Below are 19,569 nucleotides of genomic sequence, written 5' to 3' on the forward strand. Positions count from 1 at the left end.
GTGCCCTTATGGAATACTGCGTATGGAGGGGGTCTCATTCCAGCCTGTGAAATGATAAAAAAGTAAAGGAAAGAAAGAAAGAAAGAAAGAGAAAAAATTTTTTTTTGGATAAATCATTACAAATGGGCTTGCTAAATCTTATTCTTGTACAAATGTAAAAAGTTAATTTGATATATATATATACTCTGTGGTTAGCCTGCGAGCATGCTCTCATCGGCAGTTTGACGCGAGAGGCGAGGACTGCACCTTTCGAGCTAGCGAGCGATATCAATGTGAGCGCGCTTTAGAGAGGTTCCCGAACAGTAGCCTAATAGACCTTTCGCGTGCTCGCCTAGCTGACTGGCTCCAACTCTAACTGGCTTTGTTTCTTTCTTTCTTGCAGGTTACAATGTGGTCATTGGGTTACTTAAATCTCATTCCCAAGTAGAATAAGTGGACGAGAGAAAATAGTTTAGAATCTCTTGAAATGGATCGTTAATTGCTGAAAAAAGTCTTAGTCGCTTGTAGGCAAACCAGTTGACCATTCAGAAAGCGCAGCTCAAGGTAAACATAGAGGTAGAGTAGAAGTGAGCAGTTTGAACCTAGCCATTACACAGCTTAAAATTGCTTCGCAGGAAAGGCAATCGTTCGGATAAAAGAATTCTCGAGTCGAACTATCAGTCTGGATACGCTGAGATGGAAATGCTGTTGGTAGACCTAAGCTAAGATGGATTTTCAGCGTCAAGTATTAAATATATATTACCTTTAGGGAAGAGAACTGATTCTATGGGGTTCAAGTATTGCAGATTGTAAGTGAAATATTAGGGTCACACTAATATACCTTATTCCAGCCTTAATCACAACCTTTACAATTTCTTCTGATGTAATTGTTGCATAAGCTGATTTGTTTTTCACTAATAATTCTGTACCTTTGTAATCAAACGGTGTAATCGGACAGTCGACTGTAATTTTCTAGTTACACTAAGTCCACTGCGTTAAATCCACCAATTGCAGAATTGATCACAATAACAATAGCAACAACTACTAATCCTGAAAAAAAGAGGGAAAAAAAACTGGGGAATTCCTAAATGGAGGAATTCTTTTTACTTAAGACATCGTCTCTAGTGGAGATGTTTGTCCTAGATATATTGGGGTTTTTTCCCGAAATTTTAATGGTAATGATTTATTGGTAACAGGACTTTCTGATGTCCAATTCTGTCTATAATTAAATTCGTGACTGACAAATAACGAGATTGATAGCTTAGCGGTCGTCCGATTTTCTTTATCACCTCTATGATTGCAGACCGAATTGGACTTCACTTGCTCTCGTTACCAATATTAATAGCTTTAGCAGTTGAAGAGCGCCCTCTTTTGCCCTTAAATGGAATGCTATTCCATCTGCTATAGTAGCGTACTTTTGCTCAGTAACACAAGAATATTCATAGCGAATTTAACTTCGAAGGCCATGTAGCATTACAGCAATGGAAATGTAATTACCATCTGGGTTTGGTTACCGCCTGTCAGAGGGGGAGAAAATCCTGCACTCGTTCCCGAAGGATCTTCACGAAGGGCTTCGATGTACGAATACACTACTATGATGAAGTAGATCTTAGAGAAAAAAGAGGGAGGCAATGAGTTCAGACCCAGGCCATTATCAATTTAAGAGTATTTAGTTAATTGAATAGAAGAATAGAGCGCTTTTCGACCGAGTATGTTTAAACCAAAACCGACCAAGTAATCAGAACAAAGAAAAACACTTGGAAGAGGCAGCTATAGATTAAGGTAAAACACCTAGAGTGCCTAAAGCGCGGGAAAACCAGGGCGACCAAGTCATGATTAGTTTTAATTTTGCCTCTGATTGCTTAGTGACGTGAGTTTTCTGGACCAATCACAGAGCCAAGGAAAAATCAATGCAATTTCGGGTTTTTTTTTTTTACTCTCAAAAAGAAATTGATCTAAGACTGAAATAGAACATACACACAACAACCATGCAATGCCGCAAATAAATAAGAAGATGGCAAACTGTAACATAGAAGGAAACAGAAATCATGTCAAGTTCGTTGAAAAACTCTCTATTAGTAATTCATAAAAAAAGGAAAAGGTTGTTTCAATTTACCCCATTGCAGATGGCAATGTAAAATATGATCACTCCAAAACTGAAAAAGAGCTCGAAGATGCTCCACCCAAGCCAAGGAAATGCCAAACGCCTGTCACCCTGCAACGAAAAAGGACGATGACCAGTGACGTAAACTTACAAATAATGCTGCGACTGTTTGGGTCAAGTCAAAAACAAAAAATGGCGATTGTATTTGAAGCGAAAACTGCCAATTTGGCGATTTGTATTTTGCAGTCGTATAAACAGTTTTTCCATTTTGTGTTTAAAGTGTTGAATTAATGTGAGATAATCGTTGGAACTCACCACTATAAAAGCAAAATTAATTAATAAAATTGTGACTTAGAAAAGCCGTTTTCGTTGAATAAGCTACCGAATAGTTTTAAATTTCTAAGAGGATAATTATTTCGAACCTCTCAGACAAATTTCGTCATAATATCTTATCGTCTCGAATTATTTTTCAGTAACACGTTAAAATTACGTTCTTAGAATTAATGTGTTGGACTTACTGAGCTGGATCCCAGAAGCAACAGGTTCACCAACAGTGAGATGACTCCGAATGCAAGAGAAACGTAAGCCAATCTGACCATCGCTTTATTTAGAGATGATCATTAAAAAAACATAATCAATCAATTAATCAGTCAAAAGATAATCAAAAAATGAGACAGTCTTGACTGATACGATACGTTTAGCAGATAAAGATTTTTACACATTTTTTAAAAGTGTTTGTTGAAATTTCTTTTTCACACAAGATCACGAACCAATGTAAAATGTATAATTTAATTCACTAAAAAACTCACAAAATTCAAGGAATGATCTCACAAATAAAATATTTTCGTCCTAACCACGTGTTCTTGCTTCGCGTCGTGGTTTCCTTCGCTTATCTCGTGTTCTCCCAACCTCCCAAGTGTTTACATCAGGCTATGTAAACGAGATAACGAGATAAGCGTGTTAATCTTAGTTAAATTCTTAATTAAGTTCTTTAGAGAAGTTTCTAGATCCTTGGACTTAATGTATATAAAAGCGTTAGTTTCATCAAAAAAAAAAAAAAAAAGGAGAAGTGTGAAGCTTTGTGCTGTAAAGTTGAGAAGTCAACTACGTGAAAATAAATCATTTTTTTGCTGTTACCGACGATCCTGACATTTGTCTGGGAAAAACCCTGCTCTGCATTGACACTCGTAACACCTGGCTATAAATAATGAAAGCTTGTAACCTTAATTGCTGAATAACTATTGAAAGCCTTTGGAAACTCCCCAAGACTCCAAAAAGTTGCACAGACTGGACCGGCACAGGGCAAACATTGCAAGTCGTCAGAAAGAAATGGATAGCGAGAGGTTGTTTCGTCGTCTAAGAAAACCTTTTTTTCGCCGCTGTTTTATGGATTAAGGTCATTGCGATACCCAACCTCCCAAGTGTTTATATCAGGCTAGGTAAACACGGAAACCATTTTACATTTCTTCAGTCTAAAACCCGAAGTCATCCAGCCGTGACCTTCTTATATAAGAACATTCTGGAACGTTCTATTTCTTACGTAATTACTCAGCTGGAAACCACTATTTCTTATGTAAATACTCAGCTGTAAATACTCAGCTGGAAACCACTCCGCTTCGCGTCTTGGTTTGTTACGCTTATCTCGTGTTCTCCCAACCTCCCGCGTGTTTACATCGGCTATATAAACACAGAAATCATTTTACATTTCTTCACTGTAATACCCAGTAAATGTTTTTTGGTGAAAGGTATCTTGGCTGATTTCGTCGGCGTTCTCCTCTATATGCTTGTAAACTTTGATCGAATGACTATGTTGATAAATTGAATAAGATGATGCCATCTGAAATATAAAAAGGAACGCAACTACACATCAGATTTGATATACCAAAGCAAATATATACAGATTGCTCTCTTTTGAATTAATTAGAAAAACATGCGAGGGTTTGAATTGCCAACTAACTTCAGTCATTTGTGACGAGGAAGGAAGAGGCTATGTTTCAAATACAAAAACACAGTTGGACTGCAAATATTTGTGCGCCGATCAATTCGAACCCTCAACATCCCCCCCCCCCCCTTGAATAAAAGGAGAAAAAAAAACGGGAACTGAAAATGTCATGAACGCTTATTATACAGCATCGCTAACTTGACTAGAAGAACGTAGAATTCACTATATTGCGGAATATCAATAATTGACATCAGGGTCACTGTACTTGCTACGTTTGCTTTAAGAACGTGCTTGCTTCGGCGCTCAGGTTTTTCAATCAATATTCTTCAATTCAATCGATATTCCTTATGTTTACTTTCCTTTTTTCCCTCTCACATGAGTCGTACACAAATTGAACATTTTAGGCAGATTTTCTTAATATTATATATATATATATATATATATATATATATATGTCTTAAGTGATGAGGATAATCAAAGACCGGCAAGGTATGTATCGCAAGTTTTATGACACTTTTGTTTACACAAATTCATTTCGAGGGTGAGAAAATCGAGGACTAATTAGTTAATTATTGGCTTGCGCTTCTGATCGACTTCTTTGCTTAAAAATATTGCCCAGCTGGAAAAATGTTATACATTTATGAAAAATGGCAGCGAATGTAGGGATGTACTCGGCAACTCCGAAAGCCTTACCGTTGCCCGTGGGCAGAGATAGGGAAATACGGACCGCGCTAAGAACCAATCAGATTGTAGCAATCGTTACCTTGCCCTCCGAGAAAAAAATAAATGGTAATATCAATAGCAGTTTTTTTCCGAACCTTTTTTTTTTTTTTTTTTATCTTTCCAGGAATATGTAAAAGTTAAGTGGCGATCTCTGTAAGAGCGGTCCAGGGCATTTCGCATCGGAAAAACGTTTTCCCTCAAACTTTGCCCAATAAACTATCTTTGGTAGCAAGTGAATAAAACCACATTAGTTTCTGGAAATACGTTAAAATAAAAATTTTAGAGCTATCAAAAGTCAAAGCTGCAAAAGGCCCTTCTTTGACCTCTTGCGACATCGAAAATTTCAAAAGTTGAATAGCCCGGTCCTCGTATCACACCGCATGCAGCAAAAAATATTTTGTATTCTTAAAGTGTGTGATATATAAGGTGTATAAAATGCATTTCAATTTTGATATTCGTCTATTCAGAGGCTCGTCATAATTGATTTAAAAAAACTCGTTGGACAGCTTTCTGAAATTGGTCAAAAGTACTCTTTCTTTCTTGGTTGATATTGCTCAAGTCCAGACCAGACCATTAAAAACTCCGCTTGATTTCTGCTAATAAGATGTTTGGCTGCAGAAAAATATAAAAACATCTTGCATTTATTGATTTTCGTCGCCGAGGTGACTTCGAACTTTTAGCGATATCGCTAGCGTGACAGCCCATTATGCAAATTTGTTTATTGAGCAAACTCCGACCGTTTTATTTGAGCAGCTCGATAAATCTTAGATTTTAACCATTTTAAGTAGATAATATAGTAGGAAAGAGCTTTAAGACCACACCGATTAATACTTTAAACATTTTAAAGGGCCAAAATTTGACAAATTTTATTATCTCGTGACGAAAGACGTCAACAACAACGTATCGAATATCATAATTTGATTAGCGCTCGCAAACTCTTTTTTAAAAATTTGGCCTCCTATTTCATATTTGAGTTCTGATAGCTTACGCTATTCAAACCTGTATGAAAACTTCAAAACCAAACCACAGGATTCTATTTAGTGTAACCGGCGATAACAGCAAACACTGAAATACACCGTGACTAGTGACTCTGTCACGTAATTCCATGGTGTGATTGTCCTGAATACTTCTCACGTCTAAGTGAAGCAGCGATTGCTCGGATTTCTAACTGAAAGGAAAAAAATGATATTTGGCCGTCACACCTGCCTGCACCACAGTCCCTGTTCATAAGTTTGGAGAGTTCGTGCGAAAAAGGATATCGCATTCGCTTAATAGTTGGACGTCATAACTAGATTGCATAACAACCGCACCCCGAAATAACTTCCTCCATTTTTGCATGAGGTGCTGCATTTGTATCTTGCACTTTGAAAGCGAGCTCAAAATGTTTGCACATGTCTCTTAGCATCTTGACTTTGAGGCTAGGCAACCTTTCTTCTCTTGCCAACGAGCACACATCATAGATATCAAACATGATTGGATGTTTCAGTCGTATCTCATCCATTATTGCGTTCCTCGCCTCTCTCAAACACTCTTCGTCTACATCAGACGCGGATGCCTCCATCAAGTGGTGGTCTTCGTCGTCTGCGTCGGTGACGTCATCCGATTCTTGTTGTAATCTGTTCTATTCTCTCTCCATCTATTGTGCAAGTAGTTCGCATATCCTTTGCTACTTTCTCTGGGTTTGGTTTCTGTCAGTGTCTCATCCGATATTAAATTTCTATGTCAAGTACTGCTTGACATTTTGCGAAAGCTGTTCAAGAGCCCATCCCGTGGGAAGCTGTGAAGCACTTGTCGAGGGTTCTGTGGCCACTGCGACCAGTAAGTCGAACTTTCACCTTCTAATGACAACGACTGAAAGTGATGAACCCACTGCCTCTTCACTTTGTCATAAAGACTTTAAGTCATGCTCGCAGGCACAGGACTTACATGATGAACTACCTAGTTCATATGGAGGTCAAGGTCGGCCTGGGTCTTAAAATCTTCATCGCAACCAGGTTCAGGGCATTGATGGGAACTACCGTCGTTGGCATCATTGCTTTCTCCTGCTCATGCAATTCGTCAAGCAGTAGTGGGGAAAAGTGGAATCTCCTTCAACAGATCCGTCTTTTTTCTGTAGAAAAATTTCAATTTTAATTTTACTGAATAAACATTCCAGGCCTAACATTAAACGCTCTCCAAACGCGGAGGCCCTCTTGTGTAAACTCAAAGTTGTGTAAGTTGCTGAAATTGCCAAGCTTGTTCATTTATACGGTTGAGTTCTGTTCCTGGACTATACACACTGACGCCGTCGTTCCCCTGACCGGTCTCTCTTTCAATGCGGTATGTATGTTTTTGGCAGAATCGACACTATGGCTTTCGTTGCAGTATCTCCTGATTGACGCTTTTAACGGACACAGATTCCTGTGACACATTTTTTACAGCCTGTGGCTAAGAATCGGATCGCACCTCACGAGTTCGATCCGTGGCGATATCCGAGCTCTCGTAGAGATGATACCAGCTTACTGTTTTGATAGTAACCTGCTTCATCCGATCTTAGGAAGGCCTTTATTATTCCTGAATTTTGTAGTTTTATGGTGACAAAGAGATTTTCTAGGACTGACAGCACTGACAACCAGTCTTGTTTACAGCTGTTAAGAAGGTGTACGTATCAAGTTACTTCCAGGCTTTCCTCCTGTCTTACAACAACGCTAGCGCTACTCACATGCCAATTGATTCCCCTCTTGGCAAACCATTCTGCCTGTTTTTCCCAGAACTTCATCGCTATGAACTTCATTGTCCAGTCAACTATTAGAAATGTTTCATCTCTCTCTTCAAAGTATCAACAATTTGCCGCTTGTACTGATCCTGGTTTTCTGCTCTCAGGATATGCCCTCTCCATTCAAAGATCTTAGCGGCATTTTTTGCTTCATACAGATAGTCTTCCGCTTGATACTTACTCAATTTCACTGTGTACACTTTCTGAAAGTCAGTGTCACCAGCATCGCTCAGTGCAAAGACCCTACAGTGATCGGCACATTGGCTATCGTCCTCTTCGCAGTGATTACGGTATGTAGTCTTCAAATGCAACTTGCTCTCCCGAAGCCTCTTCCGAACTTCTTTACACCAATCCTTTTCTGCTTCCAAGCGTTCCAATTCGTCTATAATTTGGAGAAAATCCTTGAAACCATTCGCTCCCTTAGCTGCAGTATTGTCTAAACCTCTATAGAACACCATACATCTTAGAAGTGGCCTTTGACACTTGCAAATTGACAGTTTACCGGCTCTTTACCCCTTTGGAATCGCTACCAGGGTGTGTCGCATACTGGCAGGCTGTACTTTGGCGCCAGAACTTCCCATAGACCCACATTTTGCCATAACTGAGTCTTCTACATCGAACAGACCAGCCCTTGCAAAGATAAGCTCTCCTTCTGTGACACTCTCTTTTGAAAAATGGATTAAGCAGAGATGACTCTCTATTGAGTCAGTACTCTGAGGCAAGTTAAACAAACCAAAAACTCCTCGTGAGTCTCCGAGCGAAGTTTCTGAGGAACGCGACTGAAACAGGACTTCTAACTGCTAAGAAAATTACGCCATTTTCGACATAGAAATAGCAAATTGTTGGAAAAATGAGGTGACACGTAACATAATAATTTATTTCCTCAAATATCGCGGGGTCCTTTTCCACAAGAACTCCCTAGAGTTCTGAATAGAAACTTTCATAAAGACAGGTGTGGAGACAAAATTTTTCTTACTCCTGCCGACCAGAATTCTGATCCAAAAGGCGATGTTATCGCTGCTCTACTTGGAAGGGAGAAGCAATGCAGGATAATTACACAATTGAATTGCGTGACAGTGGTCACGGTGTATCTCAGTGTGTGCTGCTACCACCGGTTACACTGAATAGAATCCTGTGGTTTGGTTTTGAAGTTTTCAAACAGGTTTGAATAGCGTAAGCTATCAGAACTCAAATATGAAATAACAGAAGCCAAATTTTTAAAAAAGAGTTTGCGAGCGCTAATCAAATTATGATCTTCGATACGTTGCTGTTGACGTCTTTCGTCACGAGATAATAAAATGTGTCAAATTTTGGCCTTTTAAACTGTTTAAAGTATTAATCGGTGTGGTCTTAAAGCTCTGTCCTACTATATTATCTACTTAAAATGGTTAAAATCTAAGATTTATCGAGCTACTCATATAAAACGGTCGGAGTTTGCTCAATAAACTAATTTTCATAATCGGCTGTCACGCTAGCGATATCGCTAAAAGTTTGAAGTCAACTCTGCGAAGAAAATCAATAATTGAAAGATGTTTTTATATTTTTCTGCAGCCAAACATCTTATTAGCAGAAATAAAGCGGAGTTTTTAATGGTCTGGTCTGGACTTGAGCAATATCAACCAAGAAAGAAAGAGTACTTTTGACCAATTTCAGAAAGCTGTCCAACGAGTTTTTTTAAATCAATTATGACGAGCCTCTGAATAAACGAATATCAAAATTGAAATGCTTTTTATACACCTTACATATCACAAAGTTTAAGAATATAAAATATTTTTGGCTGCATGCGGTGTGATACGAGGACCGGGCTATTCAACTTTTGAAATTTTCGATGTCGCAAGAGGTCAAAAAAGGGCCTTTTGCAGCTTTGACTTTTGAGAGCTCTAAAAATTTTATTTTAACGTATTTCCAGAAACTAATGTGGTTTTATTTACTTGTTACCAAAGATAGTTTATTGGGCAAAGTTTGAGGGAAAACTTTTTTCCGATGCGAAATGCCTTGGACCGCTCTTAAATCCTCATTGAATTCCTTCAGTTTCTGTTGAGCAATTTACGGTACGAATATCTAACTTGAACGGAATTGAAGAGACTCAGTGAGAGCATCTTTGTAGAAAAACTTAAAACTTCGCTCGCCCTTCCACGAGGAACAAATTGTTTAAGAGAATTCAGATATTAAATGAATGAAAGTTCCATCGATTAATTCAGTTGTAACCAAATGCCTCACGTTTTAACTTTCCAGGCGGGTTTTAGGCCGCCCGTCAAGCGATTTCATGACACTTGCTTATACAAATTCATTTCGAAACCAATATTTTTCTGTCAACAAAAATGATTTGAGGGTGAAAAAAGAGAGGATTGATTAGTTAATTGTCGGCTTGAGGTTCTGACCGACGTCTGTGCTTCAAAATACTGCCCAGCCGGAAAAATGAGATGAAAAATGGCAACGAAGGTAGGGATGAACTCGGCGACTCACGAAAGCGTTACCGGGAAATACGAACCGCGCTAAGAAACAATAAGATTGTAGCATTCGTTCTCGTACCCTCTGAGAAAAAATTTAAATTGAAATATCAACACCAGTTTTTTTCTGAGCTTTTTTTTTTTTTTTAAAGCAATATATAAAAGTTGACAAGTTTACCAAAAGGCAGTTAGTTGTAGGGCTCTTACCAAAAGTTAACCCTTGTACCATAATGCAAAACGTCTCAGCCATTTTACTTTTACAATATACATCTGCGTTATCCTTTTAAGCTTCGAAGAAGCTAGTTTTTCGAATTACTTTGAATATTTTAACCCTTTAACTTCATTCATCTTATAAAAGCGATGAAAATCCGTAATAACTGTTTCATATTACTACTCTTGGGAAGTTTGGAGAGCACTCAAGAAGCAAGAGTTGCTAGCTAGAGTTGCTCGAGGTGTAGTCTCGATTAACTCTTACGCACCTTTCGTGCTCTCCAAACTTCCCACGTGCTTCATATCTCGATGAACGCACGCTGACGTATGAACCAATTGTTAATTTTAGTGTGAACTCCTACAGATATAAATGTTCCCTAGAACCGTTAGGGATCAGTCATTGTTTATCCTCATGGGGAGGGTGCGGGTAGAGTTTTTCTCTAGGGGATCACATCATTTTCAGGGGGAAAGATTGGGGATTATTCGTCGCCAACATAGTATAAAGGGAGTGACTATACAAAATTGACTGCAACGAGGAGGGGGTGAAGGGGGGAAGTTGTCATTAGAATAGTACAGAGTCCTCCGACCCACCCCCAGACGTTAAATAATGAACGCTCTCTGAATTCTACTCGCTATCAATCAGAGAAAGATATTCTCTACAGTTATACTCAGTTAAAGTTGGTTAGCCTCTCTAACAATTTCAAATTAAAACGATAATCAGTAATCTCTTGCGACAGTCACAATGTTCTGTTGAGTTTACACAGTACCCTTCTGGGATACTGCGTATGGAGGGGGTCCCATTACAGCCTGTGAAATGATAAAAAAATATAAAAAGAGAAAGAAAGAAGGAGAAAAAAAAACCAGTTTATTCTGGGTAAAAGGGTAAGTTTCTAAAGAAACTGTGGTGCTGCGTCGGTGGGAGAGTAAAGCAGGTAATTTAGTGTTAACAACTGGGTTAAAAACGTAAATTAAAGTAAATTAGAGTAAAAAAGCTGAAGTTTCGAGCGTTAGCCCTTCGTCAGAGCGCTTGGAGGAATTGTGGGTTGTGTGTGGATTTATATGCAGAAAGTGGAGCTACGCCATTGGCGGGAATATGGTGACGAATAAATTAATTGAATGAAAAGCGCTCATTGATTCCGTGGGGATAAAGGCTGCCGATTTGGAAGATAAATTTTTGTTCTAGTGTTTTACGGCTTTCCGAACTGCCTAGATGTAAGGAGAGGCTGTAAACTGCCATATGCTGTTTAGAATGATTAGGAAGATTAAAGTGTCTAGCGACTGGTTTGGATACGTCCTTGTCATTTCTTTCCACGTCGCGAAGGTGTTCTCGGAATCGGTCACCTAGTCGTCTTCCTGTTTCGCCGATGTATAACTTATTGCAATAAGTGCAAGTTATGCAGTAAATAACAAATGATCTTAATGGATCTCTCGGGCCCCGATATTTTCTCTACGTTATGAATGAAAGGACAAGTTTTGCATCGTGAGCGAGCACATTTAAAACTTCCAGATTGGTCATTGGTTTGAAATGAACTCCTAACTAAAAAGTTGCCTATGTTTTTGTCATGTTTGAATGAAATAAGTGGGGGTTGCGAAAAGATAGTGCCAGTCTCTGAATCGTTTTGGAGTAATATAACATTTTTAAGAATGATAGATTTAACTGCTTGGTTGTGAGGGTGAAATGTAAGAGTAAATGGAATGCGGTCAGTGTTTTCCTACTCAGCCGTTTGTAGAGCTGACTGTCGATCAATTTGTTGGGCACGGCGGTGGCCCGCTTGAACGACAGAAAAAGGATAGCCACGTTTATCGAAAAACTGGCACATTGTCTCTGATTTTTCGGAAAAATCAGAGTCGTCACTACATAAACGACGAAGTCTGAGAATTTGTGAAAAAGGTATGGAGTTCTTGACGTGTGATGGATGTGAAGATGACTACAACAAGTAACTATGTGAATCTGAAGCCGTTGCCTTCAATTGAAATTTTGATGTCCGGAAAAGCCAAAGAAGTGTCGGAAATTTCCCAGGTATATTACCCACTTTCTGCATATAAAGCCACACACAACCCACAATTCCTCCAATCGCTCTGACGAAGGGTTAACGCTCGAAACGTCAGCTTTTTTACTCTTTACGGTGGCTAATTTACGTTTTCAACCCAGTTGTTAACACTAAATTACAGTTTATTATGGGGCTGAGACTATAGAAAATTGACTGCAACCGGGGAATGGGGTCATCAGAATAGTACAGTGCATATGGAGGATCAGTTAAATTTTATTGTGACACAACCAAACTCCTCTGACCCACCCACAGACGATAAATAATGACCGATCTCTTAATCCTACTCGCTTTCAATCAGAATAAAATATTCTCTACAGTTATACTCAGTTAAAGTTAGTCAGCCTCTCTAACAATTTCATGCCCAAATTAAAACGATGATCAGTCATCTCTTGGGACAGTCACAATGTTCTCCTGAATTTACACAGTGCCTTCCTGGGATACTGCGTATGGAGGGGGTGGCATCCAAGCCTGTGAAATAATAAAAACAAAGAAGAAAAATGGAGAAAAAAAAACTTCCTCAATAAATCATTACAACTTGGCTCGCTTAATCTTCTTCTGGTATAAATGGGAAAAAAATAAATTTTGATATGTATATATATATATATATATATATATATATATATATATATATGTATATATATATATATATATATATATATATATATATATATATATATATATATGTGTGTGGTTAGCTTGCGAGCATGCTCTCATTGGCAGTGTGACACGAGAGGCGAGGACTGCACCTTTCGAGCCAGCGAACGATGTGAGCGCGCGTGAGAGAGGTTCCCGAACAATACCCTAACAGAACTTTCGCGTGCTCGCCTTGCTGACTGGCTCCAACTCTAACTGGCTTTGTTTCTTTCTCGCAGGTTATAATGTGGTCGTTGGGTTACTAAAGCATTACAGCAATGGAAATGTAATTACCATCTGGGTTTGGTTACCGCCTGTCAGAGGGGGAGAAAATCCTGCACTCGTTCCCGAAGGATCTTCACGAAGGGCTTCGATGTACGAATACACCACTATGATGAAGTAGATCTTAGAGAAAAAAGAGGGAGGCAATGAGTTCAGATCCAGACCATTATCAATTTAAAAGTATGTAGTTAATTGAACAGGAGAATAGAGCGCGTTTTGATCTAGTATGTTAAAACCAAAACCGACCAAGTAATCAGAAAAAAAGAAAAACACTTGGAAGAGGCAGCTATAGATTAAGGTAAAACAACTATAGTGCCTAAAGCGCGGGAAAACCAGGGCGACCAAGTCATGATTAGTTTTAATTTTGCCTCTGATTGCATAGTGACGTGAGTTTTCTGGACCAATCACAGAGCCAAGGAAAAATCAATGCAATTTCAGTTTTTTTTTCCACTCTCAAAAAGAAATTGATCTAAGACTGAAATAGAACATACCGACAGCAGCCATGCAATGCCGTAAATAGATAGGGAGATGGCAAACTGTAACATAGAAGGAAACAGAAATCATGTCAAGTTCGTTGAAAAACTCTCTATTAGTAATTCATAAAAAAAGGAAAAGGTTGTTTCAATTTACCCCATTCCAGATGGCAATGTAAAATATGATCTCTCCAAGACTGAAAAAGAGCTCGAAGATGCTCCACCCAAGCCAAGGAAATGCCAAACGCCAGTCGCCCTGCGACGAAAAAGAACGATGACCAGTGACGTAAACTTACAAATAAGTAAGTATAAGTCAGCGCTCCATGCTGCGACTGTTTGGGTCAAGTCAAAAACAAAAATTGGTGATTAAACTTGAAGCGAAAACTGCCAATTTGGCGATTTGTGTTTTGCAGTCGTATAAACAGTTCTTCCATTTTGTGTTTAAAGCGTTGAATTAATGTGAGATAATCGTTGGAACTCACTGCTATCAAAGCAAAATTAATTTATGAAATTGTGACTTAGTAAAGCCGTTTTCGTTGAATAAGCTACCGAATAGTTTTAAATTTCTAAGAGAAGAAATAATTACGAACCTCTCAGACAAATCTCGTCATAATATCTTATCTTCTTGAATTATTTTTCAGTTACATGGTAAAATTACGTTCTTAGAATTAATGTGTTGATTAATGTGTTGGACTTACTAAGCTGGATCCCACAAGCAACAGGTTCACAAACAGTGAGATGCATCTGAATGCAAGGGAAACGTAAGCCAATCTGACAATCGCTTTATTTAGAGATGATCATTAAAAAAAAAACATAATTAATCAATTAATCAGTCAAAAGATAATCAAAAAATTAGAGACAGTGCTGACTGATACGGTACGTTTTGCAGAAAAAGGTTTTACACATTTTTTAAAAGTGTTTGTTGAAATTTCATTTTCACACAAGATCCCGAGCCAATGTAAAATGTATATTTAAGTCAGTAAAAAACTCACAAAATCCAAGGAATGATCTCACAAATTAAATATTTTCGTCCTAACCACGTGTTCTTCCCAATGGATTTTACGGAACAAGACAAAAGTAAAGTGTAATACCCAGTAAATATTCTTCGCTGAAAGGTAAATCTTGGCTAATTTCGTAAGCGTTCTCCTCTATATGCTTGTAAACTTTGATGGACTGACTGTGTTGATAAATTGAATAAGATGATGCAATCTGAAATACAAAAAGGAACGCAACTACAGATCAGATTTGATATACCAAAGCAAATACACATTGCTCTATTTTGAATTAATTAGAAAAACATGCGAGGGTTTGAATTGCAAATTAACTTCAGTCATTTGTGATGAGGAGGGAAGAGGCTATGTTTCAAACACAAAAACACAGTTGGACTGCAAATATTTGTGTGCCGATCAATTCGAACTCTCAACATTTCCCCCCTCCACCTCCTCCCTGCTGTTAAAGCCTACAGTTTTTCTAGCGTCTTTTCTCAGTCTGCGATTTCTTTATCAGCAGGTCACCAGAGAGGATCATTTCATTACTTCAAAGTATTAGTTGCAGCTGCAACATCTAATTTTACCGTGAAACAATTTCTTCTACAATGCCCGTTTTTGACCGAATGAAAGTTATGAAGTTTGCAATGTCGGTTGCTCAGTCGTCCTGAAATTTCAGAAAGCGCATATGTCTCTGCGTTGACGTTGACAAATTATTTTTTATGACATTTTACTGGTAACAATAAAGTCGTTATTTACTTGAGAAAAACGTTTCAGAAATCATTCACTAATATTCGTGTAATGATTCAACCCGACGCAACAAAATTCCGCGTGTTTAATCTTTGCTCTAGGTATACTTTTCCCGGAACTTAAAGTTCGCGATTTGTACGGAACTACCATTACTAAGGTATGAAAAGCAGAAGGATATTTTAGGTGGTTATACGATTAATAACTGCTGGAACTCACCAGGCCCAAGATTCCGAGAATCTGAACACCTGCACGGAGGCTGCAGCGACAGCAACAATAACAAGTTGTCACCAAAACTGCCATCGAAGATGATTAGTCGAAGTTGCTCTACTGAACCTCAAGCTCAAGTGAACTGATTCAAGCTTAGCTGCTGGATGCTTTTTAACCTTTTACTTTTGAGATTTTACCCTGTTTAATGTTACTATTGATTTCATTCAATAATTAAGCTATTTTACATCACGTGCGTATGCAAAGTTAATGTCTTCTTCATTGATATGCTAATCAAAGCTCGACAAAGCGTTTTGTATCAAATAGCGTCTGGCGAAAGAGAAAGTAAAAAAAAATTGCGGTCACTCTCCGTTTGTTCCGCAATACAAGCCATTGTTTTTAATGACACAAGAGAAAGTTGAACCTGAATTTTTCTACCGTAAAAAAATTTTCCTCTTCTCATACACCAGTTAAGCCTGGTGTTGCGAAAAATTATCTAAGTCAAGTCCCAGAACATTTTATAGAACATTATAAAATAATTCAACTCGATAAGCTGGAAACCACTCCGCTTCGCGTCGTGGTTTCCTACGCTTATCTCGTGTTCTCCCAACCTCCCAGTTGTTTACATCAGGCTATGTAAACACGGAAACCATTTTACATGTCTTCATTATAAAATAATTCAAATAGTTTAATGTGTTTAAAGTGTTGAATTAATGTGAGATAATCGTTGGAACTCACTACTATCAAAGCAAAATTAATTCATGAAATTGTGACTTAGAAAAGCCGTTTTCGTTAAATAAGCTACCGAATAGTTTTAAATTTCTAAGAGAAGAATAAATTACGAACCTCTCAGACAAATTTGGTCATAACATTTTATCTTCTTGAATTATTTTTCAGTCACATGCTAAAATTACGTTCTTAGAATTAATGTGTTGGACTTACTGAGCTGGATAACAGAAGCAACAGGTTCACCAACAATGAGATGACTCCGAATGCAAGAGAAACGTAAGCCAATCTGACCATCGCTTTATTTAGAGATGATCATTAAAAAAACATAATCAATCAATTAATCAGTCAAAAGATAATCAAAAAGGTTTTACAGATTTTTTAAAAGTGTTTGTTGATATTTCCGGTGGTTGTACCATAAATAAATGTTGGAACTTAAAAGGCCCAAGATTCCGAGAATTATAACACCTGCACGGAGGCTGGAGCCACCGCAAAAAGTTGTCCGCTTCGCGTCGCGGTTTCCTACGCTTATCTCGTGTTCCCCAACCTCCCAGGTGTTTACATCAGGCTATGTAAACACGGAAACCATTTTACATTTCTTCACTATGAAATAATTCAAATAGTACGCGCGCTCTGATTGGCCATAAAACCATTTTACATGAGCGTATGTAAACACGGTTTTTGTTCCTCTTTCATTGGTAATTTATTACAAGATATGTAAAATGGTTTGTAAAATGGTCGATAAGCTGGAAACCACTCCGCCTCGCGTCGTCGTTTCCTACGCTTATCTCGTGTTTTCCCAACCTCCCAATATTTACATCAGGCTATGTAAACACGGAAACCATTTTACCTTTTTTCAGTCTAAAACCCGAAGTCATCCAACCGTGACCTTCTTATATAAGAACATTCTGGAACGTTCTATTTCTTATGTAATTACTCAGATTTAGAAAACGTGTTAATCTTAGTTAAATTCTTAATTTAGTTCTTTAGAGAAGTTTCTAAACCCTTGGACTTAATGTATATAAGAGCGTTACTTTCATCAAAAAAAAAAAAAAAAGAGAGAGAGAAGTGTGAAGCTTTGTGCTGTAAAGTCGCGAAGTAAAATCAAGAAGTCGAGAAGTAAATCAGTTTATTGCTGTTACCGACGATCCTGAGGTTTGTCTGGGAACAACCCTGCTCTACACTGACACTCTTAACACCTGGCTACAAATAATGAAAGCTTGTAACCTTAATTGCTGAATAACTATTGAAAGCCTTTGGAAACTCCCCAAGACTCCTAAAAGTTGCACAGACTAGACCGGCACAGGGCAAACATTGCAAGTCGTCAGAAAGAAATGGATAGCGAGAGGTTATTTCGTCGTCTAAAAAAACCTTTTTTTCGCCGCTGTTTTATCACGCATGGATTAAGATCATTGCGATACGAGGGAAGCGTAAGTTTTTGTTTGAACAACCATGAAATATGTCCTAAAATCTACCGATTAACTTTTCTACGCGCGCAAAGTTTACTGTGAAATTGACGTCGCCTAATGGTCCCTAAACTAAGAAATATTAGCTAGAAATTGCCAAGAAATAACCTAGTAAAGCCTCTTCTGTTTATTCAAGTGTGTTGAATATACTCCTGGATTTTATTTCTCGGCTTGGTAATTCAAAAGAGCGCCACAAAAGTTACCTCAAGGTAACAGGAGATTAAAATAGTGTGCATGGGCACTTAATGTTATTGTATTGCATTTAAGTGATTAAACACCTAGATTGCTTCTTTTTTGTGGTAAGTAGGAACGAAACAGCGTTAATAATCGGCGCAAAACTGAACCCTTTCTTCTGCATGGATGCGTAGGTACAAATGGGTTGCTAAAGAACCGATGTTCTAATTTCAATATATTTGCCCACGGTTTCTGCCGGGTTTTCCGTGATATTTCCTTTCTTCCCTAAGGAGTTCGATGAGAAAAGCAGCAGCACAAAAACCTTTGGATTTTTCTCAAGCAAACTATCACTTGACCTAGGGATATCCTCGTATTTTTCATGGCCTATTTCATCATTCAAAAGAGCAAGAGCTCGCGGGTGAAAACAATTTCCATCTCCGCTGACAACTTTATTCCTTTGAGGAGCTGTATTTTTAGACGTCGTAATTTGTTTAGTTGACACGTTTACAAGTATGAGAACAGGCTGTACATACCTAAATACAACCGAAAAGCATTCCCGAGGGGAGGGTGTAGTGCGCATGCGGATCTTTTTCCGTTTCACTCCACAAAAAGAGTTTGAATTCCGAGTTCTACCTGTAAAAATGAAGAAATGTAAAATGGTTTCCGTGTTTACATAGCCTGATGTAAACACTTGGGAGGTTGGGAGAACACGAGATAAGCGTATAAAATAACTAATGAAAGAGGAACGAAAACCGTGTTTACATACGCTCATGTAAAAATGGTTTTATCGCCAATCAGAGCGCGCGTACTATTTGAATTATCTTATAAATATATATACGTATACATATATATATATATATATATTTTTTTTTTTTTGGAGGGCACGGTAACGAATCCTGCAATCTGATTGGTTCTTTACCCGGTCAGTATTTTCCTATCTCTGCCCACGGGCCACGGTAACACTTTCGTGAGTCGCCGAGTACATCTCAAATTCCGTTGCCATTTTTCATAAATATACCTCGTTTTTCCCGGTGGGCAGTATTTTTAAGCAAAAACATCGGTCACTACCTCAAGCCAACTTATGAATCTTCTCTTTTCTCTCTCTCAAATCACTTTAGTTGACAAAAAAATATTGGTTTCACAATGAATTTGTATAAGCAATAGTGTCATTACATTGGTTGACAAGCGGCCTAAAAACCGTCTGCAATTGATTTTAATCATTCACAAAAAGTACCTAGAAAGTTAAGAGTAAATGTCAATAAAAATCACAGATTATCGAAAAAGTCGCGGACACGGTCAAAAATCGATTTGGTTCATTTTTTGCCTGTGGGTAGCCTTATCTAGTAAACAAACGGAAATGGGGTTAGATTTTTTAAATATGCACTTTAACGGGAATAATTTGTTTTAACATTTCCGGGGGTAAATAGCTCAAATTTCACCAAGCGCGATCCTGAAATTATGCACTTTTCGGGCACTTGTCATGCTAACAAAAATGTAACGGAAGGACTTTTCTAGTCATAGAAATATTGAGTTGGACTTGCATTACCGAGACAAAGTGATAGTTTTTGTCTAATGTTATTCTTGGAGGAGCTACGTCCCTATTAAGAGACGACATCTTCGGCCTTTCAAAATTAAGGCAAAGGTGGCCTAGAATAGCTTGG

General features: G+C 38.1%; 1 protein-coding gene across 3 annotated transcripts in view; it reads right to left on the reverse strand.

The window, feature by feature from the left end:
- LOC149037934 (uncharacterized) overlaps positions 1–16,466 on the reverse strand; it is a 32,588-nt gene extending 16,122 nt beyond the window's left edge. Inside the window, exons 1-7 of one of the 3 annotated variants that reach the window (XM_089186570.1) lie at positions 15,555–16,414; positions 14,694–14,811; positions 14,301–14,383; positions 13,760–13,858; positions 13,621–13,665; positions 13,142–13,252; positions 12,410–12,682 (exon numbers count right to left, since the gene is read on the reverse strand). In XM_089186570.1, the coding sequence (XP_089042696.1) occupies positions 12,632–12,682; positions 13,142–13,252; positions 13,621–13,665; positions 13,760–13,858; positions 14,301–14,383; positions 14,694–14,811; positions 15,555–15,638 (591 nt within the window). In that variant the 5' untranslated portion in view covers positions 15,639–16,414 and the 3' untranslated portion in view covers positions 12,410–12,631. Of the gene's footprint in view, positions 45–1,476; positions 2,002–2,095; positions 2,195–2,601; positions 2,685–12,409; positions 12,683–13,141; positions 13,253–13,620; positions 13,666–13,759; positions 13,859–14,300; positions 14,384–14,693; positions 14,812–15,554 lie in introns of those variants that run through there. The other 2 variants (XM_089186572.1, XM_089186571.1) reach the window with 2 other exon arrangements.
- Between the last annotated feature and the right edge of the window lie 3,103 nt (positions 16,467–19,569).

The sequence above is a fragment of the Pocillopora damicornis genome, chromosome 11 (genome assembly GCF_964200805.1).
Source record: "Pocillopora damicornis chromosome 11, jaPocDami1.2, whole genome shotgun sequence".
NCBI classification, from domain to species: Eukaryota; Metazoa; Cnidaria; class Anthozoa; order Scleractinia; family Pocilloporidae; genus Pocillopora; species Pocillopora damicornis.